The sequence below is a fragment of the Piliocolobus tephrosceles genome, chromosome 12 (assembly GCF_002776525.5).
Source record: "Piliocolobus tephrosceles isolate RC106 chromosome 12, ASM277652v3, whole genome shotgun sequence".
In the NCBI taxonomy this organism is placed as follows: Eukaryota; Metazoa; Chordata; class Mammalia; order Primates; family Cercopithecidae; genus Piliocolobus; species Piliocolobus tephrosceles.
This window is the reverse complement of record NC_045445.1, coordinates 68,610,048-68,636,750: the sequence shown is the minus strand read 5'-3', so window position 1 is coordinate 68,636,750 and position 26,703 is coordinate 68,610,048. Positions and strand designations below refer to the sequence as shown.

The following is a 26,703-nucleotide window of genomic DNA, read 5'->3' as shown; positions in this document are numbered from 1 at the left end:
CACAACCATTACCTGCTTTGATAGTATTAGAATTATATAATTATGTCCTTTATCTCTGTTTACTTCAGTCAACTAAAGAAGTCTAGAAATCCCAAATTCCTACACTTTATTCACCATGCAACTCTGCACATTATTTTTTGACCCTATTTCCCATCCTTCCCCATTTCCTGAAACTCTCCTGCAGTGTCTACTAGAACTTACAGTCCATCACCAGAAAAAGTATTTATATCCTCAACCTCTTTTCTAAATATTCCTTTCACCTACTTGCTCTAAGAACTCTAGTTTTCCAATGAAGACACTGCTTCCCCTAAAGCCCAAATGGCAACTGCTTTTTTTTCCCATACTCCTCAAATCAATGGTCCTAAAGTTGGGTTAGACATCCTATTTGCACCTCATTACCACTTCCAAGCCATTATCCTTCTGTCTTTCTTAAACGTCCCCCAGCTTTGAATTTCAAGTCATTCAGTCATTTAGTTGTTCATTCATAAAGCAATCATGTATTGAACACTCTACTATATGCCAGTGATTATTCTAAGGGTTAGGGATACAATGATAAAACTGGACAAAATTCCCTGTCCACATGAAGCTTATATTTTACTATTCCTTATAATTAAGTTATACTACTCATTACTTGAGGAGTTTAAATTCTGGCCTAGTGACTGTCATAATACTTGATGATAAATATATATTCATAAATTTTCAGATTTATTGTGTTCTCATGTCCTCGATCTCCTCTCTTCCAGGGAGCTATCTACCACTTTTCCTCAGCCACTCTTATATTCATTCCCTGTCTATAATCTCAATTTTAAGCATTCCACTATCTAATCAGCGCCTTTCTTCTCTCCATCATACTGCTTTTAGCACCCTGACTTTTATAATTCTTCAACCTTTACAAGATACACATTCTTTGGACCCTATCAGCTTTTTACAGTTCCTTATCATTCTCATGTCCCCTTTCCCCTCTACCTAATGCAAATTCCATAATCATTCCCTGGTATATATGTCCTGAATATTCTTGCCTTTTTCTTGCTTGTGTTCAGGGGCCAAAACCAAAGCGTGCTTAAAGCCAATCCTTTCTCTACTTTAATCAACCTCCATACAGGTGAAGGCGATTTTAAAAAAAAGCATACAACCACACTTATTGGTCTTAGTTAAATTCTTGACCATGAACCTCATCTGTGCTCTTATTGCTACCTAGCAATCATACTAAATCTCTCTAGTCTAGTCATGTTGTTTCTCACTTAGATGTCTATTTCACACCTTCTCTTCCTAAAATCTCTAATATTTCCTATCTCTCTTCATTTGATCTGATACCCTTACTTACTACTTCACTGAGGAAATTAAAGCAATCCAAACAAAACTTTGAACTGCACAAAAGTATAACTTAAAAGAAAAGAGGAAATGCTTCTCTTTTTACAAGTATTCCTGCTAATTCCAGAAACACCCAATCAATTAATAGATCTAAGCAAAAATTATCAAAGGCTGCTAACATCCCAACAAGGGAAACAACTGGACATTATGTGTCTCTTGATAGAAGTATACAACACCATTTATAAAGTATTCTTGCAAACATTATACCCAGATCTCATCAAGCCTCTGAATGAGGAATTACAGAGAACAGAAGAACATGTTAAAAGTCACCATGGGGATGCAATCAGCAAAATACAGACTGTGGGAGACTCTACAGGACAAACAGTTCAGTTTTATCAAGAAATAAACTGGGTAATGTAGATGAAAAGAGCATCTATAAATTGAAAGTGACACAAGAGACACATCAATCAATCACAATACGTGGTCTTTATGTGGACCACAATTCAAACAAACATTATAAAAAGACAACTGGGGAATTTGGAACATGGATGGGATATATTATAATATTAAGGAATTATTGTTAATATTTTAGGTATGGTGATGTGGTTATATCTTTTAAAGCACCATCTTTCAGAGGCATATAATAAAATACTTAGAGTTGTAATAATATGATACATGAGATTTACTTCAAAATAATCTGGGGAAGGGAAAGAGTGTAGATGGGGCTATAGAACAAAACAATACAGGTCATGAAGAGACAGTTGTTAAAGTTGGGTGATGAGAGCATGAAGGTTCATTAATCTACTAGGTTCATTAATCTATTCTCTCTACTTTCATAAATTTTTGGAACTTCCATAATGATGAATTTCTTAAAGCAGAGATTTTTCTACGAGCATCAGAAGATAACTTCCAACTGACGTAACTTCAAGAATGCACACATATCCTGCCTCTGCTCTTGTCATTATCCATACTCCTAAGTAAGGTCGACTCCTTCATTTGTGCACCAGAACACATACCTTCTCCCTATTCAAAGATGCCATTCCAGTAATTCTTTTCTTACCTGCCTTATTAATTTCCCCTTCTCTACTGGATCAGTTCCATTCAGCATAGAAATGTGCTATAATTTCTCACATTAAAAAAAAAATGTCTATTGATGTCCCTGTAGTCCCCTCGAGCCATTGCCCAATTTCTCTGCCTCTTAATCCCAGCACTTTGGGAGGCCGAGACGGGCGGATCACGAGGTCAGGAGATTGAGACCATCCTGGCTAACACGGTGAAACCCCGTCTCTACTAAAATTACAAAAACTAGCCGGGCGAGGTGGCGGGCGCCTGTAGTCCCAGCTACTCGGGAGGCTGAGGCAGGAGAATGGCGTGAACCCGGGAGGCGGAGCTTGCAGTGAGCTGAGATCCGGCCACAGTACTCCATCCCGGTCGACAGAGTGAGACTCTGCCTCAAAAAAAAAAAAAAAAAAAAAAGAAGAAGATTCCTCAAAGGACTTTTCTTGATTTCTAGTTTCCAATTCCATTTATCTCATTCTTTACAGAACTCATTACAGCTAGGCTTTTACACCTACCACTCCACTGAAATTGCTTTTGTCAAGGTCACCAATGACCTCAACATTGCAAAATCCAGTGGTCAATTCTCAGTCCCTATCTTATTTGAACCATCAGTAGCATTCCATGCAGCTGCTCATGTTCTTCTCAAAACACTGTCTTCATTAGGCTTCCAAAACACCATACTCTTCTAGCTTTCCTCCTACCTTATTGTTCTCTTCTTCTCAGTGTTATTTGCTGGTTTATCATTATTTTTATGATTTCTAACAATTCTCCAGAGTTCAGTCCTTCTTTTCTGAATATACACTCTTTCTTGATGATCTCCAAATTTTGTATTTCTATCCTGGACTTCTCCCCTGAAATCCAACTCCACTTGAATATTTAACAAACATCATGAACTTAGATCCACAGCTGAACTCACTAAAAATTTGTTCCGCTTTTATAGACTTCCACCTTTCAGATGGCAGCAACTCCATCCTTCCACTTGCTCAGGTTGAAAATTTTGGAGTCATCCCTGACTTTTCTCTTTACCTCTACTCCACATCCAACCTACCAGTGAAATGCTAAATAGAATTTTTCAAGTCACAATGAAAAGGCACTAAACTGAAACGGGAAAGACACTAGATCATTAACCAACTACTCCCAGCAAAGAGAAGTCCAGGACCAGATGCCTTCAACGGGTGAATTCTACCAAACATCTAAAAAAAGAATTAACACCAATCCTTCTCATACTTTCGAAAATTAGAAGAGCAGGAAATACTTCCAAATTCATTTTATGAGGTTAGCATTACCCTGATACCAGAGACATACAAAGATACTTCAAGAAAAGAAAACTGAAGAGCAATTAATCCTTGATTAACAGAGGTAAAAACTCACAACAAAATACTAGCAAACCAAATTCAATAGCATATTAAAAGTGTCATACACCACAACTAAGTGGGATTCATCCCTCATATGCAAGGATGGTTCAATATATGCAAATCACTTAATGTAATATAACACATTAACATAAGTATAAAAACCACATTATAATCTCAATAGAAGCAGGAAAAGCATTTGATGGAATTCAACACCCATTGAGAATTTAAAAAAAACTCAACAGATCAGTTATAGAAGAAATTTACCTTGACATAACCTCATATCTAGAAAATTATAAAGATTCCACAAAACAATTGTTCAAACTAATAAACTGATTCAGTAAAGTTGTAGGATACAGATTTAACATACAAAAACAGTTGTGTTTATATACAGTAACAATGAATTATTAGAAAAGGAAATAATTCCAATTACGATAGCATCTAAAATAATAAAATACTTGAATATAAACTTAAAGTAGGTGAAAGACTTCTAAACTGAAAACTTCAAAACACTAATGAAAAAATTAAAGACATAAATACGTAGAAAGGCATCCTATGTTCATGAGTTGGAAAACTTAATATTGTTAAAATGTTCATGCTACCCAAAGAGATCTATGGATTCAATGCAATCCCTATCAAAATTCCAATGACATTTTTTACACAAATAAAAAATACAATCCTAAAATTCATATGGAACCACAAAAAGAACCCAAAAGGCCAAAGCAATCTTGAGAAACGACAAAGCTGGAGGCATTACATTTCCTGACTTCAATATATATTACAAAGCTATAGTAATGAAAACAATATGCACTGGCATAAAATCAGACACACAGACCAATGGAACAGAATAGATATCGTAGAAATAAAACCATGCATATACAACCAACTGACCTTCAATAAGGATGCCATGAATACACAATGGGAAAATGATAATCTCTTCAAGAAGAGGTGTTGGGAAAACTAGATATACACATGCAAAATAATGAAACTGATCATTTCTTTATGTCATACACAAAAATCAACTATAAATGAATTAAAGATTTAAACATAAGACTTAAAACTGTAAAACTCCTATGAGAAAACATATGAGAAAAGCTTTATGATATTTGTCTTGGCATTTAGTTCTTGAATATGAGACAAAAAGCAGAAGCAACAACAAAAGCCAAGATAGACGAGTGGGACTACATGAAACTAAAAAGCTTCTACACAGCAAAGGAAACAGTCCACAGAGTGAAATGACAAACTATGGAATGAGAGAAAATATTTCCAAATCTGATAAGGATTTAATATCCAAAATATATAACAAACTCTTACAAATAAAAAGCAAACAAAACAAAGCAAAAGAATCAAATAACCCAATTAAAAAATAGGCAAAGGACTTGAATAGACATTTCTCCACAGAAGACATACATATGGCCAATAAATGTATGAAATGATGCTTGATATCCTTAGTTATCAGGAAATGCGTATCAAAACCGCAGTAAGAAGTAACATCACATCTGTTAGAATGTTTACTATTAAAAAATAAAAACACAACAAATGTTGGCAAGTCTTGTACATTGCTGGTGGGAATGTGTATTGGTATGGCCATTATGGAAAAAGTATGGAAGTTCCTTTAAAAACTAAAAATAGAGCTACCATATAATGCAGCAACCCCACTTCTGGGTATATATCCAAAAGAATTGAAATAAGGATCTCCAAGAGACACCTGCACTCCCATGCTCACTGAAACATTATTCATAGTAGCCAAGAGATGGAAACAAGCTACATATACACACAAAAGAATACTATTCAACCTTGAATACAAAGGACATCCTGCCACTTGGATTAATATGGATGAAGTTGGAGGACATTATACTAAAAGGAATAAACTAGTCACAGAAGGATAAATTTTGCATGATTCCACTTAAAGGCAGTATCTAAAATACTCAAACTCAGTGGGAGGTAGAGTAAGATGGCCAAATAGAAAACTCCAGTAGTCATCCTCCCTGTGGGAACACCAAATTCAACAACTACCCACACAAAAAAGTACCTTCATTAGAACCAAAAATCAGGTAAGCGATCACAGTACTTCATATCACTGAAAGAGGCACTGAAGAAGGTAGGAAAAGCAGTCTTCGATTTCCAATGCCACCACTCCTCCTCACCAGGGCAGTGGCAGAGTGGTGCAAAGAGAGAACCTGTGTGCTTTTGGGAGGCAGAGTGCAAAGACTGTGAGACTTTGCATTAGAACTCAGTGCTCTCCTGCCACAGTGAAAAGCGACATCCGGCAGAACTCAGCTGGTACCCAAAGAGGGAATATTTAGACTAGCTCTAGCCAGAAGGCCATCCCAGTACTTGCAACCTGGTTTCCAGAAAGCCTTGCCACTGTGGGCTAAAGTGCTCTGTGGATCTAAATAAACTTGAAAGGCAGTCTAGGCCATAAGGACTGCAATTCCTATGCAAGTACTCCTGCTGTGCTAGGCTCAGAGTTAGTGGACTTGGGAGACGTGCAACCTAATGAAACACTAGCTGGGACAGCCAAGGGAGTGCTTGCACCACCACTCCCACAACCCCAGGCACACAGCTCACAGCTCTGAAAGAAACTCCTTTCTTCTGCTTGAAGAAAGGAGAGGCAAGAGTAAAGAAGACTTTGTCTTGCAACTTGGATACCAGCTCACCCACAGTAGGAGAGAGTACTGAGCCAAATTGTGAGGCCCCCATTACAAACCCTGGCTCCCAGACAACAAATCTAGACACAACCTGGGCCAGAACAGAACCCACAAGCTTAAAGGGAAAAACCCAGTCCTGGCAAGATTAATCATCTGCTGAATAAAGAGCGCTTGGGCCCTGAATGGTACCCAGGCAACACTCAGTGTGGGTTTTGGGTGATACTCAGAGATGTGCTGGCTTAAGGTGGTGAGTGCTGGCTTAATCCAGCACATTCCCAGCTGGTTTGGCTATGGAGAGAGATTCCTTTTGTTTGAGAAAAGAAAAGGAATGTGTAAAGGGGACTTTGCCTTGCAGCATGGCTACCAGTTCAGCCACAGTGAACAAGAGCACCAAGTAAACTCTTGGGATCCCTGAATCCAGCCCTTGGCTCTTGGATGTCATTTCTAGACTTACATTGGGATAGAGAAAAGTCCACTGTCCTGTAGGGAGAGTTCCAGGCCTGGCAGCATTCACCACAACAGGATGAATAGCCCTTGGGCCTGGAGTGAACACTGGCGGTATCTAGGCAGTGCTTGCCATGGCTCTGGGATATTTGTGGCCACAGGAAGCAACTCCTCTGCTTGTGAAAAGAAAAAGGAAGAGTGTAAAGGACTTTGACTTATGGCTTGGGTCCCAGCTCAGCCACACTAAAATAGAGCATCAGGTACATTTCTAAGGTTTCTAACTCCAGGGCCTGGCTCCTGGATGACATCTCTGGACCTACCTGTGGACAGGGGAAACTTGCCATCCTGAAAGGAAAAACACAAACCTGGCTGGCTTCACAACATTCAGATTGTACAGCCGTAGGGCCTTGAGTAAATATAGGCAGTAGTCAGGTAGTGGTTACCGCAGGCCTTAAGTGAGACCTCCTTAACCTATTGGCTTTAGGTTTGATCCAGCACAGTGTCAGTGGTGGTGGCCACAGGGTTGCTTGTGTCACCCTTCCCTCAGCTCCAGGCAGCTCAGTACATAGAGACAGATTCCATTTATTTGGGAGAAAGCACAGGAAGAGAAAAAAAATCTCTGCCTGGTAATCCAGAGAATTCTTCCAGATCTTAACCAAGACAACCTTAAGTCAGTAGAACCACAGTGCTAGTGGTCTTGGGTTATCTCCTAATGAAGATATGGCTGCAGTGAACAAAAACTTAGAACACTGAAGTCCCTTCAAATACCTGGAAAGCTTTCCCAAGAAGAAAGGCTTCAAACAAGCCCAGACTGTGAAGATTACAAGAAATACTTACCTCTTCAGTGTCCACACACCAATGAACATTCACAAACATCCACCTAGGAAAACACGACCTCACCAAACAAACTAAACAAGGCATGAGTGATCAATCCCAGAGTGACAGAGATATGTGACCTTTCAGACAAATAATTCAAAATAGTTGTGTTGAGGAAACTCAAAGAAATTCAAGATAACACAAAGAAGGAATTCAGACTCCTATCAGATAAATTTAACAAAGAGGTTGAAATAATTAAAAAGAACGAAGCAGAAACTCTGGAATCCAAAAATGTGATGGACATACAGAAGAATGTACCACTTTCTTAACTGCACTTTCTTAACTGATCAAGCAGAAAAAAGAATTATTGAACTTTGAGATAGGTTATTTGAAAATACGCAGGGAGAAGAGACAAAAACAAAAAGAATAAAATTAATAAAACATGCATACAAGATCTAGAAAATAGCCTCAATAAGGGCAAATCTAAGAGTTATGGGTCTTAAAGAGGAGGTAGAGAGATAGAGATCAGGATAGACAGCTTGTTCAAAGGGATAATAACAGAGAACGTACCAAACCTAGACAAATATGTCAATATTCAAGTACAAGGAGGTTATAAAACACCAAGCAAATGTAACCTAAATGACACTACCTTAAAATATCTAATAATCAAATTTCCAAAGGTCAAGGATAAAGAAAGGATACTAAACACAGCAAGATAAAACAAATGAACATGCAAAAACACTACAATATGTCTGTCAGAAGACTTTTCAGTGGAAACTTTACAGGCCAGGAGAGAGTGGCATGATATATTTAAAGTGCTGAAGGAAAAAAAAAAAAAAAAAACTTTTACCCCGGAATAGCATACCCAGTGATATTATACTTTGAACATGAAAGAAAAATAAAGACTTTCCAGACCAACAAAAGCTGAGGGATTTCAGCAATGCCAGGTCTGTCCTACAAGAAATGCTAAAAGCAGTTCATCAGTCTGAAAGAAAAGGGTGTTAGTGAGTAAAAGAAATCACCGGAAGGTACAAAATTCACTGATAGTGGTAAATACACAGAAAAGCACAGAATATTATAGCACTGTAATTATGAATGTGTAAACTACTCATATCTTAAATAGAAAGACTAAAAGATAAATTGATCAAAAATAATAACTACAACTTTTCAACACATAAGACAGTACATTAGGACATAAATAGAAATGACAAAAAGTTAAAATGGGACACAAAGCTAAAGTGTACTTTTCATTAGTTTTCTTTTTGTTTATTAGTTTGTTTATGCAATTAGTATTAGGCTGCCTTCAGTTTAAAGTAATGGATTACAAGACATTCTTTGCAAGCTTCATGTTAACCTCAAATCAAAAAACACACTACAGATTTACAAAAACTAAAAAGCAAGAAACTAAATCATGCTACCAGAGGAAATCACTTCCACTAAAAGGAATACAGGAAGGGAGGAAAGAAGGATGAGAAGACTACAAAACAACCAGAAAACAAAAAATAAAATGGCAGGAGTAAATCCTTACATATTAATAATGACACTGAATGTAAATAGACTTAACTCTCCAATTGAAAGACATAGAATGGCTGAATAGATTAAAAAAAAGAAGACCCAACAATCTGCTGCTTATAAGAATCACACTTCACCCATAAAGATGTACATAGACTGAAAATAAAGGGATGAAAAAATACGTTCCATGCAAATAAAACCGAAAAAGAGCAAGAGTAAGTATACTTATTTGAGACAAAATAGATTTTAAGACAAAAACTATAAAAAGAAACAAGGAAGGTTTCTTAATGATAAAAGTGTCAATTCAGAAAGAAGTTATAACAATTATATGTGCAACCAACACTAGAGAATGCAGATACACAAAGTAAATATTATTATTGCTAAGAAAGAGACATACCACAATAAAGTAATAGATGGCGATCCCCCATTTTAGCATGAGACAGATCATCCATACAGAAAATCAACAAAGAAACATTATAATACTTAATCTGCACTATCGACCAAATGAACCTAATAGATATTTACAGAACACTTCATCCAAAAGTTACAGAATACACATTCTTCTCCTTAGCACATGAATTATTCTCCAAGATAGGACAATATAAGTCTTAAGAAATTAAAAAAAGTAAAATTACATCAAGCATCTTTTCTGACCACAATAGAATAAAACTAGAAATTAATTACAAGAATTCTGGAAACTATACAAACAGGCAGAAATGAAACAACATGCTTCTGAATGATCAGTGAAGCAATGAAGAAATGAAGAAGGAAGCTGAAAAATTTATTGAAACAAACGAAAATGGAAACACAACATACTAAAATCTATGGGATATAGCCAAAGCAGTACTAAAAGGAAATTATATAGCTATAAGCACCTACATCAAAAAAGTAGAAAATCTTTAAATAAACAACCTAATGATGCATCTTAAAGAACTACTGCAGCAAAAATAAACCAAACCCGAAAATAGTAGAAAAAATAATAATAAAGATCAGAGCAGAAATAAATGAAATTTAAACAAAAATACAATAAAAAGATTGATGAAATAAGAAGTTGGTTTTTAAAACAGATTTTAAAAATCGACCAACTTTTAGCCAGACTAATGAAGATAAAAAGAGAGAAGACACAAATAAGTAAAATTAGAGATGAAAAACAAGACATTACCACTAATTCCACAGAAATTAAAAGAATCATTAGAGACTACTATGGGCAACTATATACCAATAAATTGGAAAACCTAGAAGAAATTGATAAATTCCACACACGTAAAACCTACCAAGATTGAGCCACGAAGAAATTCAAAAGCTGAACAAACCAATAACAAGTAATGAGACTGAAGCTGTAATAAAGTCTCCAGTAACAAAAATTCTGGGACTCGATGGCTTCACTGCTGAACTTTACCAAACATTTAAGGAATTAATACCAATCCTATTCAAACTATTCTGAAAAATAGAGGAAGAGGAGGGAATGAATGCTTCTGAACTCATTCTATGAAACCAGTATTACCATGATGCAAAAACCAAAGACATATCAGAAAAGTAACGCTACAGGTTAATATTCCTAATGAAAATTGATGCAAAAATCCTCAAAATTCTAGTAAACTGAATTCAGCAACACATTAAAAATATTATTCTTCGTGAACCAAGTGAGGTTATCCCAGGAATGTAATTATGGTTCAACATATAAAAATCAATCGATGTGATACATCATACTAACAAAATGTAGGACAAAAAACATATGATCATTTCAATTGATGCTGAACAGGCATTTGATAAAGCTCAACAATCCTTCATGATAAAAACTCTCAAAAAACTGGTAATAGAAGGACTGTACCACAACACAGTAAAAGTCATATATGACAGACTCACAGCTAGTATCATAATGAATGGGGAAATACTGAAAGCCTTTCCTTTAAAATATGGAACATGACAAGGATGCCCACTTTCATGAATATCATTCAACGTGGTACTGGAAGTCCAGACAGAAGAAATAAAGGGCATCTGAATTTAAAAAGAAGAAGCCAAATTATCCTTGTTTGCAGATGCTATGATCTTATATTTGGAAAAAATCTAAAGACTTCACACAAAAACTATGAGAACTGGTAAACAAATTCAGTAACATTACAGGATACGAAATCAGTAGCATTTATATATGCCAACAGTGAACAATCTGAAAAAGAATTTTTTCAAAATCCCGTTTAAAATATCCACACATAAAATTAAGTGCCTATGAATTAATGAAATAAATTAAAGGCCTATATAATTAAAACTATAAAACACTGATGAAATAGATTGAATAGGACAAAAAACTGAAAAGATAATCCATGTTTGTTAGGATTGCTACAATCAGCAATCCTAAAATTTATACAGAAGCACAAAAGATGCAGAATAGCTAAAGCTATCTTAAGCAAAAAGAACAAAACTGGAGGAATCACATTACCTGACTTCAAATTACACTACAGAGCTATAGGAAACAAAGCAGCATGGTCTTGGCATTAAAACAGACACATAAATTAATGGAACAGAATAGAGAACCAATTCCAAATCAATATCGAGAAACAAATCCACATACCTACACTGAATTCATTTTCAACAAAGGTGCCAAGAACATACACTGGGGTAAAGACAGTCTCTTCAATAAATGGTGCTGGGAAAACTGGATTTGTATATGCAGAGAATGAAACTAGATCCCTATTCCTCACCATATACAAAAAGCAAATCCAAATAGATTACGTACTTAAATATAAGACTTCAAGCTAATAAACTACTAATAGAAAACATTGGGGGAAACTCTCCAGTACATTTATCTGGGCAAAGATTTCTTAAGTAATACCCCAGAAGCACAGGACCAAAGAAAAAATGGACAAATAGGATCATATCAAGTTAAACAGCTTATGCACAGCAAAGGAAGTAATCAACAAAATGTACAGACAATTCACAAAATGGGAGAATATATTTACAAACTACCCATCTGACAAGGGATTAATAACCAGAATATATACAGAGCTCAAACAATAGGAAAAAAAATCTAGTAATTCAATTTAAAAATGGGCCAAATATCTGAGTAGACATTTCTCAATAGAAGGCATACAAATTGCAAACGGGTGTATAAAAACGTTCACAACATAAATGATAATCAGAGAAATGCAAATCAAAATTATAGTGAGATATTATCTCACCCCAGAAAAAAATGGATTTGATCCGAAAGACAGGCAATAACAAACGCTGGTGAGTATGTGGAGGAAACAGAACTCTTGTACACAGTTGGTGGGAATGTAAATTAGTACAACCACTATAAAGAACAGTTTGGAGGTTCCTCAAAAAACTAAAAGTAGAGCTACCATATAATCTAGCAATCCCACTGCTACATATATACCCCAAAGAAAGGAATTCAGTATATTGAAGAGGTATCTGCATTTCCTTGCTCACAATAGCTAAGATTTGGAAGCAACCTAAGTGTCCATCAACAAATGAATGGATAAATGTGGTACATATACACAATGGAGTACTACTTAGGCATAGAAAAGAATGACACCCTGTCATTTCCAATAACATGGATGGAACTGGAGGTCATTATGTTAAGTGAAATAAGCCAGGCACAGAAACACAAACTTTGCATGCTCTCACTTATTTGTTGGAGCTAAAAATTAAAACACTTGAACTCATGGAAATAGAGACCAGAATTACGGTTACTAGAGGCTGGGACATGTAGTGGGAGGTTGGGGGAAGTGGGGATAGTGAATGGGCACAAAAAATATAGTTCAATAGAATGAAAAAGATCTGGTGTCTGGTAGTACAGCAGTGTGACTACAGTCAACAATAACTCATTGCACATTCAGAAATAACTAAAAGCATATAATTGGATTGTCACACAAAGAAATGATAAATGCTTGGGACAAGAGATACCCCATTTTCCCTGAGATGTGTTTATTACACATTGTATGTCTGTATTAAACTCTCTCCTGTATTCCAGAAATATATACACCTACTATGTATCCATAAATATTAAATACAAAAAATACAATAAAATTGTCAAACTCATAGAATGAAAGAGTAAAGTGGTGATTCTTAGGGGCTGGGGGACTGGGAAATGTGCAGTTGTTTTTAATGTGTATGAAGTTTCAGTACTCAAGTGATTAATATCTACAAATATGCTGTACAATATTGTGCCTTTAATGAACAATACTGCATTGTACAATTAAGTATTTGTTGAAAGGGTTGCTATCATGTTAAGTGTTCTTACCATGATAAATAAAGTAAAATAAAATAAAATAAAATAAAATAAAATAAAATAAGCTGAGTGAACCCTAAACAGGATAAACACAAAAGAGTCCAAGCCCAGACATATTATATGCAAACTGCTTATACCTAAATACGGAGAAAAATTTGAAACTGCAATTTTAAAAATGCCATTTACAATAGCTCCTAAAACTGAAAACATTTCATATAAGCCTAACAAAGCATGCACAGAATGTATATACTGAAAATGACAAAACACTGATGAAAGAAATCCAAGACCTAAATAAATGGACATACTGTGTTCATGAATAGAACAATCATTATAGTAATGATGTCAATTCTCCCTCAAAGAGATCTATAGATTAACACAATATCAACCAAAATCCCAGCAGAAATTTGTATAGATATAGACAAGCTAATATTCAAATTTACATGTAAAGACACAAGAACTAGAATAGCTCATTACATTTTGACAGAGAAAAACAAAGTTAGAGGAATCACACTACTTAATTTTAAAAGTTACTATAAAGCTGAAATAATAAAGTCAGAGCAGTGTTCATGAAGGGATAGATACACAAATCAATGGAACCTAAAAAATAGGACAGATATGCACCTACATGAATATGGCCATTTGATATTTTTACAAAGATACACAGGCAATTCAGTGGAGAAAGGGTTGTCTTTTGAACAAATACTGCTAGAACCTTTGAAAATGAACCTTAACCTAAATTTCACACATCATATAAAGACCAACTCAAAATAAATAATATATGTAAATGTAAAAACTAAAACGTTAAACTTTTAGGGAAAGTTTGTGCCCATTCACTATCCCCACTTCGCCCAACCTCCCACTACATGTCCCAGCCTCTAGTAACCGTAATTCTGGAAAAAAAAAAAAAAAACCTTAAAACTGACACCAAAGCACAACTCATGCAAGGAAAATAAAATGACAAATTCGACTTCATCAAATTTGAAAGATTTTTTTCTGCCCCAGGCACTGTAAAGTGAATGAAAAGACCCAGTAATGATGTACAGAAAACATTTTCAAATTACTATCTGATAAAGGACTACTATCCAGAAAATGTATTTTTTTTAAACTCTGAAAACTCAATAGTAAGGAAACAACCGCATTAGAAGATGGGCAAAGAACTCAAATGGACGCTTCATCAAAGAAGTTATGGCAAATAAGGACATAAACAGGTGTTAATTATTAGTTATTAGACAAATTATTTAACTGTCATACAATGAGATATCACTATACAACTATCTGATCAGCTGAAATAAAGAATAATGACAATACCAAATGCTGTCAACGATAAAATTATTACAGGGTTCAGGTGAAGATGGCCTGAACTCCTTTATAAACTTTTCCATCTCATGTTTCACCCACTGATGATCCTTGCCTGGATCTGTTACATCATTGGACATTGTAAAATAGTGATTTTCTACATTTATTTCTGGATTTTTTTCAACATTTACTAACTGTATTTCTTGCAAAAAGAACGTTCTCTTATCAAACTAGGGCTTTCTGGTTGTTCTGAAAGTTTGTACAGAAAAAGCAGAATAAAATACTGATTTTTTTTCTTTTGACTGCTAATTGTCAGAATAAGAAATCGATGTTCTATTTACCTTAAATGGTATTCAATGAGGTTTCATTCTTTGGGAGTAGGGAGATCCCTCTCTACCGGTATCATTAATCAACTCATGAATTTTTATATAGTCAATGTGTTTTCATCATTCAAAGTTACTATTATTGTTTGACGCTCTTGTGTATTTTTTTTTTTTTTTTTTGATTTTTAGTAGAGACGGGGTTTTACCGTATTAGCCAGGATGGTCTCGATCTCCTAACCTTGTGATCCGCCCGCCTCGGCCTCCCAAAGTGCTGGGATTACAGGCGTGAGCCACTGCGCTCGGCCTCCTGTGTACTTTTGACATTAGACTTTGATGGTACCCCTGCTCTCTGACACAATATGTCACAATCTCATCTTGTTTTTTTTTTTTTTATCTCAAACTTGGAATTTGCTATTCCCCCCAAGGAGTCCTGGTACCTTTTACGTGGCATAGTATTTACAGACTTTTTGTATGTCATTTTGTATTTTTTTATTAGACTATTTGAAAGGAAAAATTGTGCTCTCAATATTCATTTAAATTATGGTAGTTTTATTATAATGTTACTTAAATATGAACAACAGTAGAGCAATATATATATATATGAATGCTTTGATTGAGTACAGATGGACACAAACATGGAAACAGACACTGAGGACTACTGGAGAGGAGAGAGAAGGTGGGTGGGCAAGTGCTAAAAAACTACCTGTTGGGTACTATGTTCACTACCTGAGTGATGGGATCACTCATACACCAAATTTCAGCATCATGCAATATGCCCATGTAACAAGTCTCCACATGTATCCCCTGAATGTAAAATAAAAGTTGAAAATTTAAAATAAAATAGAAAAAAATGAATGCTTTGGGCTTACGATGCTTATACACTTATAAAATCACACAATAAACAACAAAATCAATAATTTAACAGCATTAATTTCATGTTATGAATTATATTGTTTTGCTGAAATTAAATTGCAGCTCACAACATGAATATGACTCTGCACTGGCATATTGAATGTGGTTTGCCTTATTGTACACTATGGGCTGACTCACTTCCCCCACCACTCTATTCTAACTACCAAGAAATTGTATTATGTATAGTGAACCTGATAGAACCAGATAATTTAAAAACAAAGTATGATGCCTTCACTTCAAATCGCCTCAAAACAATTAAAATATTACTCTCTGGTGTTAATGTGCTGTAAATACAAATACAAATGTGAGTGTTGATAATGTATGACAGTATTTAGTTATAAGGCGGTTTTCTAGATAACCCAGAATATGCTCATGTTAATTTACTTTAGATTATCTCCTTGGGAGTTGCCCAGGTTACAGTGAAAGCAGGGTATGAGTTTTCCTAGATGAGGTTAAGATTGAAGATAATATAGTTGACAACAAACTGTGAGTCCAGAGGCAGAAGGGACAGCAATTTTTAAATGTACCATAGCAAAACACTATTAGTTGGCCAGGATTACCAAGGCTAGTAGAGGGAGGGAAGTGAGCCACCTACACAACAAAGAAGCTACAAATTACAAAGTTTATAGCACCTAATTAATATTATTGGTCTTGAGACTAATATGAAACTTCAAAAATGCTAATGCATGCATATAAAAACAACACTATTTTCCAAAATAGCATAAACAGCCATCTCTAACAGTTTTTTTCCCCATATATTAGTCAGTGTCTTCCTTTAAGTAAGTATTGGCCAAATATCTAAAGGACATACCTTGGATGGTCTCCCCATTGTTCCCCAGCTGGGTTTCCCACAACTCTCCTTCTGTACTCGTCTGGGTGTTATCCTTCACTTCTAGTGGAAATTGATAGCAATGTTTAAGCAGGGGAGTAAGATAATCAGTTTTGTTTGTTTTGTTATGCAAGTGAATTCAGTGATCATGCAGACTCTACACTGTAAAAGTTATCAAGTGGATCAGAGAAACAAGTCAGAAGACTATTACTACTGTCCCATTGGTGAGGGCCTCAACTGAAGTGAAAATGCAGTGGGGAGAATCAATGTGATATATTTTTCTGATTTTGTCACTTTTGATTTGGGAATTTGGTGAGTAAATGGACACAGAGGAACTAGTTAGCAAGGTGTTGCAATAATCCAGTTAAGAAGGCATGTGAACCTGAACAAGGTAATGATGTTAGGTAAAAGGGGGATTAATTCCATGGATATTAAGGAGGACGAATTCTCAGGATATTTTCATTGACTAGATGTTTGGAGAAAGAGGGAAGAGCAAGGATGGCCTTCAGGTTTTAAAAATTATCTCCCACAGTGTACCATTCACAAAGGTGATTGATATAAAAACCCCACATCTTTCTCAGCTTTCTTCTTTGAGTGTCCTGTTGAAATAATCACTGGGACAAGACTACAAGTAGTATTTCCCAGGCTATCCAATATAGAAAAATGTCATGTATGAGGACATACTCATAAAAATATCTTTCTTCTTCTAGAATGGAAAATAAAAGCTTAAGTAAATGAAACCTACAGAGGGGGGCAAACTATGGCCCACAAGCCAAATCTGGACTGTTGCCTGTTATTCTATGGCCTATGACTCAGAGTGATTTTTACATTTTTAATAGTTGAAAAAAATCAAAGAAGAATAATTTTTCACTACGCATTAAGATGAAATAAAATTCAAATGTCAGTGTTCATAAATAAAGTTCTACTGGAACACAGCCATGCTCACTTATCTCTCCCTGGAACTCAAGAGTAAGGAAAACAAGTATTTTACCATCATTACACATGCACATACACACACACACACACACACACACATACCCCAAATGCGCGCTCAGGAGCGTGCTTCTTCTCTTTGCCCACAGTGTATGGGTTCTGCAGAAATTGCATTTCTTGCAGAGAAACTTTGAACCTCACACTGGAAGGTAATTTACCAACCTCTTATCTATCTATCACACTTCACGTTTTAGTAATAACTGAATTTCACCCTTTTCAAGCTTGGAAATTGTATCTCCTCATTCTGCTGAACGTGTCTATGACCACTTTGGGGCTACAATGGCAGAGCAGAGTAGTTGTGACAGAGACGCTATAGCCCTCAAAAAATATTTTGCTTACTACTATTTATTTACAAAAATAAAATATTTACTATCTGGCCCTTTATAGAGAAAGTTTGCCGACTCCTGGTCTACTATGAGCCAGGTACTGTGCTAGGACTTTCACATCTTCTATAATTTTATCAAAACTTTTAGTGGTATATTAGGTTATAGAGACCTGAAGAATGTATCTAGAATCTAGAATAATAACATGTTTTATTTGTAAATATTCAAATGATTTGCAAAGATAAAGAGCTACTTTAAGATCCTATCCTTTCCCTGCTTAAACACTGCTATTGATTCCAAATGCTTATAGAATTAAAGCTAAAATCGCAAAACATAAGACCCTTTGCTTAGGAAATCTAGTCCCCACCTACCTTTCATCACATCTCATCACTCTTTTCCCCAACCCTCACCTAATGAATTTCTCACTGTTCTCCCACTTTTTGCAGACAGAAGCTGAAAGTGACACATTCATGAGATATTTAGTGTCCACTTCATTGGGGTCCCTTGTTCACCTTTTCCTTTCTATACCTTTCTTCACTCTCCTTTACTTTCTTCATCGAATTGTCTACCATTACAAAATAGAAAAGAAATGAAGGGAGGGAGGAAGGGAAACTGCAATACACACACACAGGTTTTATTGGGGAGAGGCATACCTCTTATCACTCTGGCCAGCTTAATTTGTCAAATCCTCGAGGGTAGGGACGATACTTTTTTTTTTTTTTTAAGTCGTCCAACATCTATTACAGGTCCAGTCATGGATTCTCCCACTCCCTTTCTTCGTTTCCCTTGGGAAACCTGGAAAACAGAAAATCTTCCCACAGAAACTCCTCAGGGGCGCGCCAAGATCTGGGCTTGCGCACTTGGACTTGGCCCGCGCTCAGCCCCCGCCTCAAGCCGGCAGGGTCTCGCACTAACCTAGCGCGGGAGCCTCGATCTCCCGCGCGCGCGCGTGCGCGAGACCCCCCTTTGGCCCCCTACCCTGCAGCAAGGGTAGCGTGACGTAATGCAACCTCAGCATGTCGGCAGCAATATAAAGGAGAACTAGGCGGCGCGCCTCCCAGACGCAGAGTAGATTGTGATTGGCTCGGGCTGCGGAACCTCGGAAACCCGAATGTGAGGACCTTAAGGGATTCACAGCTGCCGCCCCCCGCAGCCATCCAGAGCGCGGTCACAGTCCGACTGGCGGCACGGAGGCGGCGGCAGCGGCGGCGGCAGCGGCGGCTGCAGCTGCAGCAGCAGGTAAGGAGACTCCTGAGGAGAAATTAGAGGGACGTGGATCCACCGTGTTCAGTGTCTCTTGTCTGAAGGGAGGAGAGGCTCACACGCAGCGTGTAGCGTAGGGCGAAGGGAACAATGGAAGTGGCGTCCAGTCCCTGAGCTTTCCTCCCGCCTGGGGCGGAGTTTTCCTCTTCAGCCGCTGCCGGGGGCTGGAGGAATTGAGGAAAGTAAGGGTTTTCCCCCTTAGCCAACCTCTTCTTTCCCTAGGCCAGAGCCCCAGGGAGCTAGAGCCGTCGTTGAGACCGTCGGTGGTTTAGGGTGAGGGGAAAATGGCGGAAAACAAAACGGCGAAGTGAAGAATGCAGCGTCCTCCTGGCATTTTCTCTCAGCTATCCCTCCACCCCATATTCCTTTCACTGGCGCCCCCGTCGCCTCGCCCCCGCCCCCTGACCGAGCTAATAGTAACCTTTGGAATGCGCGAGGGATGGCGGCGTGTGCGAGGAAGTGGCACCGAATCGGCATTTTAGGGGACTGGAAGCCGTCAGAGCCTGGGAGTTGGGGGGAGGGGGGAGGCGTGTGCGACAACTGTCGCCTACACTAAAACACCACCATTTTGGTTCCCAACCGTCTCCCACGTAGCGGGGCAGAGGAAGCTGGAGGAGGCTGAGGGGCTGGGCAGCACGGCGTGGGTAGCAGCGGTGGCGACCGCTGCACCAAGTGAGAGGAGGGAGGAGGGGAAAGGGTATTCTTGTCTCATCGGTCTCTTCCTTTCTACTGCGAAGGTTCTCTTAGGTTTAAGATCTAGTCAGATGGGTGATACCTCAGAGGGCACGTGTGTGCATTCTGCTCGAAATGATTGAAACTTGGCATGGTCGTGGGAAAAGGAGACTTATGCGGGAAGAGGGCTGCGTCCAAAGCTGCAATACTGCTACTTGCCAGGGCTCCTTTGTCTCCCATCTCTGCAAATACTACTTTCGCATTCTCTTGTTCTGCCGCCTTACCATTTCTCATCTATCCGTCACCCTATTGACATCACTGAGAAGCTAGGTCCTGAATGAGCTGTGTTAGAAGAGAGAGATTTTCTTTTTGTGATTTCTGCTCCCCATGCATTAATGGAAAGATGTTTACTTGAAACGTACTTGGTGGGTTATCTCCATTCAATAAAGATGTGAGATACACTCTGGAGAAGACCAAGAAGCCTAGCTATCTCTAATGGTTATTAAATACTTAACACACTGCTGTTTTCATACTTCATTTATTATTGATTTTATTGAAACTTCCTATGTGGGGAAAGATACTTCAGTTTATTTATTTGGTATTCACACAGTGTAATACTTTTATAATAGTTGCACTATGTGTTGTAATTTTTACACTTCATTGAGTGCTAGTGCAGACTTTTCAGTATGGATTTGGCAAGGATAAAGCTTGCCCTTGGTTCTCTTTCACTTTCTAAAATAAGGTGTTGTTTGTGATTTTTAAGATGTGCTTTAGAGAAGATTTTGGTTTAAGCAAGTGGTAGCATTCGAAGTATAAAAACATTGCTAATGTAGTCAGTAGTTGTTTTTGTTGGAATCCATTTGGTTGCTTTTAAGATTACTACAGATTTGAGCATATGAACCCTTCCCAGCCTCACTATGCAAGTTCAGGTGTAAAGAAAAATATTAAGTTGTGTAAGAAACTTAGTTTAAAATGTTTTTAAAGTATCTGATTTTGAATGTATTTTTATAATAGGTAAAGAGAGCGTTTTCCCAAAGAAAATAACATAGCACAGAAGGAAACATAAAAAGAAATTACTGCAGATTTTACTTTATGTAAGAAAATCTACAATTTCTTCGAGACACTCATATAAAGGTGATTAACAAATTACTTACTGTTTTATCTTATTTAACAGTTTAATAAAATTAAGTTTTTAAAAAATTTTAAGATATTTGTAGTTGTTCTATTAGTTATGTGGTAAAGAAAGTAATTACTCTAATTAAAATCTGAATAGTACACAGTTTTAAATGTTAAGAACAAATCCCTTTCAGATTTATTTTGTTAACACACAGGTAGTTTATTGTGAACTCTCTTGGCCTCTGGACCTCATTTTGCATAACAGCAAAGCAGAAAACAATGTGGCATTTGAAAAAACATAAAACACAACTAAGAATTTCTAAAAATGTGAAGTTTTTGCTCGTACATAAAGTAATTTTGTCTGAATCGTTTGATATACAGAAATGTCACCTTCTGTAGCATATTTATGTATACACCTGAAATATTGATAGGGATTACTCTGTGAGACTCTCCTGCCCCTTGAATACCAGTTTAGCCATCCCATTTATTTAAGAATATATTAAGTTGTATTACATGGCACCTTTCTAAAACTTTCATTAAGGATGCAGCTTTATCTGTTGTCCAATACGGTATAATTTATTAAGCACTCCTACGTGAAAAGGAGATAGATGCCTCATAAAACGGACAGGTTTTTGTTGATTTACTTAGAATCTTATGTTTGAAGAGAAAATGCACATATGTATTTCTAAGAAATATATTGAGTGACAGCATCTGACTTTATGTTCCATGCTATCAAATGATCTTAAATATAGGATAAGTCATTTGAAATGAAATAGATTGAGCCCTTGTTTTCAAAACCACCATGAAGCTAGCATAATTTTATTAATCACTAATAAAAAGTCAGTTGTACAATTACAAGTAAATGATATGATAAGTAATTTGCTAAATGTTTATATGTGATTGATCTTATTTTTACCATATTTAGGAAGCAGTCATGTTTCATGAGTCCTCAAAACTGAGACAAGAGAATGTAGTAGAGTGAGGCCAGAAGTCCTTACTGGTTCAAAGAACTCCGGGGAAACTGGGATAGAACATTTTACATTATAAGTAGAACCCTGGGAGCCAGAGGTGAATACAAGTTTATCTGCAGAGCTCCGCTGCAGGGCTGATCTGGGTCTGGAAGAAATGGATGAGAGCCAGTGGATGAAATTCACTAATACTAGACATCTGAGTCCTCTAGTAATGTATAAATATCCTAACTATTGTTTGTTGTCATCTCGTTCTTCTTTTATAACCTATGTTTTAACTGGAACTTTAGCACTGCAGTTTTGTTGTTTTGCTTTCTTCTACCACTTCCCTATGGCTCGTCAGCTTGACTGTGCCTTCGTCTCCATTATTTTTTGGTTTACTTCCACTTGGCACTTCTTTTATTTATAGTTGTCACATAAAGCATCTAACCATGGTTTTTCTTTGTTTTGCTTTCTTTTGTAATGAGCTTTCCACACTTGGTTGAAAGGCATATTGTCAATTGCATTTTTTTTTTTCTCAAAACAACTAACTTTGGGCTAAACATATTAAAACTATTTTAAAAGCCATTTCTTTTGCAGATATTGGTGAATGAGCTTTGCTAAGTATGGATTCAGGTGGTGGAAGTCTTGGATTGCACACGCCAGACTCTAGAATGGCCCATACCATGATTATGCAAGATTTTGGTAAACCATTTTCTTTGTTGTATTTTTTTTCTTTTTTAAAAGTAAGGGGATAATAAAAATCAAAAATAAGTTGAGGAAGGGGAGAATTACAATGAAAACTTGTTCTTTTACTAGGAAAATACATTTGTAGAGCTTATTCTCATAAAGCTGTGTATCAATGGGCTACTTAAAATCACTCATAATTTAGGGGAAGGTTGTGTTAGGGACACTTGAAATATAGTGGTAATATGTTACTGGAAATGAAAAACTCAATTTACATAAATAACTGCATGATTATATCACATTCTGTTTTGATAGTATATATCAGCTCTCACGTGAAGGAAATGTTAAACTGGCTTTCTAAAATACATTTTAAGTTGCATTGTTAATAAAGTTGAAAAAAGTGCTTACATCAGCTAAAAAAATAAGATGCTTATATAGCGATATGCAAAATCATGCACTAGGTGATTAATTATATTGTGATGCTATTTCCCCAAAAAGCTGTTACCATTAGAATACATTTTTCTTTCTTTTAAAAAAAAAAAAAGAGGCCGGGCTTGGTGGCTCATGCCTGTAATCCCAGCACTTTGGGAGGCCGAGGCGGGCGGATCACGAGGTCAAGAGATGGAGATCGTTCTGGCCAGCATGGTGAAACCCCGTCTATACTAAAAGTACAAATAATTAGCTGAGCGTGGTGGAGCGCGCCTGTAGTCCCAGCTACTCAGGAGACTGAGGCAGGAGGATCCTTTGAGCCCAGGAGGTGGAGGTTGCAGGGAGCTGAGCTGAGATGGTGCCACTGCACTCCAGCATGAGACTCCGTCTCAAAAAAAAAAAGACTCCTTACTCTTGTGGCCAGGTTTGTTTGTAAGTAGCCTCTTAACAGTAGTCATGTTGATGAAGATGCCAAGACTCCATTGGCATTCAGCAAACAAACTGAATTTGGGCAGGCATGGTCTGAATTGCAGAGGAGATAGAGCTGTTTGAAATATAAAAGGCAGGGATGAGATCAGAAGAGTTGAAGATAAGATTGGAGTGAAAGCAGAAAAGACAAATGGTGAACTGCGATAAAAGAACAGGAAACGAGGTAATATGGAATTGTTGAAGCTGAAATTAGTGATTAGGGAATAGAACTGTGATACTTTGCTAAGTTAAGAAAATGCTACTGCTGTTCCTTGATAATATGATTTAACATATCATTTGGTACCCTGTAGTAAATCCCACAGTAACAGAAGTCAGTAAAGCCATATTCTAGTCATGGCAGTGCTGTTAACTAGCTGTGTAAACTTGGATAAATTACTGAATTCCCTTTTATAATGATTGCACTAGATAACATTTAAGGTCCTCTCCAGTTATAGATTTCTTTGACATTTCTTTCTGATGAATAAAGTTGAGTAGTCCAAGATTGGATGTGAGTTAATTGATGAAATATAAAGAAATCGTGGATATATTCTTGTGAAAGCTAAGTGAATTGTGTTGACTACGGATGATTTAGAAATGACTTTGGGTGAAAAAAACTAATCAATAAATTCTAGAGGAAGGATAATAGGGCCAGAGAGTAAGAGGTTAAAGATGTTCCCATGAATTCTTTAGTGGAGAGTTGATAGTTTTTAGAATAATGGAACACTGGAATTTCAATATGGTAAATAAATTTTGGTTGAAATGTCAACTTTACTTTTTTACCTTTCAAAATAAGATATTTTTTAAAATAGAAGTAATATAGTAGTTTCTCCATTTAATACAAAATATTACCTCTCCTATACCATTTGATAAAGTGCCAAAACTCACTTCATTCCTGAAGAAGTTGCCTATTAGCTACTAAAGTGTGATTCCTTTCAAAAGATGAAAAAATATCTGATAGGTACTGGTGAATATTTACATAATGTTCCTCTTAACCTTCCTTTCCATTGTTTATCCTCATTGTCTTTAGGATTAATTACTCCTTTATTACATCTACTACTATTTTTCTTTTAGTTGTTAGGGGAATAGAATATGCATATTGAAATATTTAACATATGTGTTTTTTCTTCTTTACTTTTTATTCAGATATAATTCACATACCATTCCACTCACCCATTTTATAAAGTATACAACTCATTGGTTTTTAGCATATTCACAAAATTGTATAACCATCACTAGTACCTAGTTTTAGAACATTTTCTTATCCTAAAAAAAGACACCTCATACCCATTAGCAGTCATTCCCCATTCTGTCTCTCCCCACCAGCCCTAGGCAGCCACTAATCTTTCTGTCTGTGGATTTAATTATTCTGAACATTTTATGTAAGTGGGATCATATAATAAATGGTCGTTGTGTCTGGCTTCTTTCACTTAGCATGTTTTTAAGTGTCATCCATGTTATATAGCATGTATCAGTATATACTTCATTCGTTTTCACTGCCAATGATACTCCATTGTATGAGTACACCGCATTTGGTTTATCAGTTGATAGATATTTGGGTTCTTGAAATCTTTTTAATCCACTAGAAATATTTTGTGTTTGACAAAATAAACTTTGCATCTTAGATTGGAGTATGAGTGCCTTTGGAGGCGTGTGACAGTATACCAAGGCATACCTGAAACCACAGAATAAATAGCACAGCCTCTTGGAATTTTTTTTTCATTTGAATTGAGGAGAATATATATACACACATATACCTATACACAGTTATAACTGCATAAATATGTAGAAAGTAAGATTTTTATTCACTATCCCCTCCCTTTTTAGAAATAATAAAATCGAAAGGTTTGCAAACTACTTCTAATTTTTAATTGGTATTTTCATATTATCATTTAAAGCCCTCTCTAAAATGAATTTAATAGAGTAAACCGATTTATATCAGAAAAAAGTTTAAAGGCACTTTTTGTTGTTGTTGTTGTTATATACCTGTTTATGATTTAGCTGTCTGGTAGTATTTCAAGTTAGTGGTTTTTTCAAATGATGCATTCTTATTTTTATGCTCTCTTAAGGTATATAAATCAATGGCAATTAAATTACTTTGCATTTTGGTGAGACTATTTTTCTGAATTTGCTGTTAGATAAAGAATAACTAATATGGGTAATGCTCACTCATTTGTGCTTAGGGATAATGTTGCCCTAAAATATGTTAAGTTGCCATTTGTCCTTGGTAAATTCTGAACTCTTAAAAGACAGTAACTCTCACTCTATTTTTGATATGCAGTTCCAAGCACAATTTCATTTATAGGCATTTTCATTTTTTGTATGATATTTTGTGAAATGCAAAGGTTGTCAAACAGACCTAAACCTAAAAAGACCTTTATTGGGGGACTTCTGGAAATTTTTGCCCTGATAACTTAGATTTCTTCTGAAAGCAACCCTCCCCATGCTTATTTTGCCTCCCTGTTAAAATTTCTAAATTCTAAAATTTCATTAGAAATTAGATACATTCTCTTTAAATTCTGTTAGCATCAAAACTTAGATATTTGCAACCCCATAAATTATTGACATTTGTGAAACTTAGAGTTTAACATACACAGAGCTAACCAAATAAGAACACTATGGCACAAGATCTTCAAATTCTGTAAGGTTCTTGGATGGTACAATACCAAAAATCCAAAACATTAATTTAATGCAGAATTCATTGGACCAATTTATTTTGAAGAATGTATGACACTTAGAAATGTACAACTTTGTTCAATAACCTTGCTGGTGTCTCAGTATAATAGCTGTTCTTGAAGTGTGAGATTGAATTTAATAGTTGTTTAAGATTTTAATGCTGCAAAAAGCCTGTGTTGTTTTGGGATATAAATAGCAAAATACCGTTAGATAGTGGCCCAAGACAGACCTGACATGTAACAGATTTTATGCTGTCATTCTGGTGATGTTCCAAATATTCATATTTAAATGAAATAACTTTAATAAAATGGGAAATACTTGAAATCAGGACATGTTTCTTACTGTTGCCTAAGTATTTAATTTTATACTTTTTAAATGATTTTTTTCTTATTGTTTATA

The 26,703-nt window shown here is 36.3% G+C and overlaps 2 protein-coding genes across 10 annotated transcripts in view; one reads left to right on the top strand and one right to left on the bottom strand.

Annotated features, from left to right (window-relative positions):
• The window catches only part of SATL1 (spermidine/spermine N1-acetyl transferase like 1), a 167,555-nt gene extending 148,349 nt beyond the window's left edge, over positions 1 to 19,206 (bottom strand). The window contains exons 1-2 of the mRNA XM_031936602.1: positions 19,028 to 19,206; positions 17,772 to 17,868 (exon numbers count right to left, since the gene is read on the bottom strand). Coding sequence (XP_031792462.1) covers positions 17,772 to 17,868; positions 19,028 to 19,206 — 276 coding nt within the window. The remainder of the gene's footprint in view (positions 1 to 17,771; positions 17,869 to 19,027) is intronic.
• ZNF711 (zinc finger protein 711) overlaps positions 19,109 to 26,703 on the top strand; it is a 28,752-nt gene continuing 21,157 nt past the window's right edge. For 2 of the 9 annotated variants that reach the window (XM_023202362.1, XM_023202356.1), the window contains exons 1-4: positions 19,109 to 19,288; positions 20,999 to 21,118; positions 22,026 to 22,279; positions 22,648 to 22,752. In XM_023202362.1, the coding sequence (XP_023058130.1) occupies positions 22,674 to 22,752 (79 nt within the window). In that variant the 5' untranslated portion in view covers positions 19,109 to 19,288; positions 20,999 to 21,118; positions 22,026 to 22,279; positions 22,648 to 22,673. Of the gene's footprint in view, positions 19,289 to 20,998; positions 21,119 to 21,259; positions 22,753 to 26,703 lie in introns of those variants that run through there. The other 7 variants (XM_031936625.1, XM_023202357.1, XM_023202363.1 and 4 more) reach the window with 5 other exon arrangements.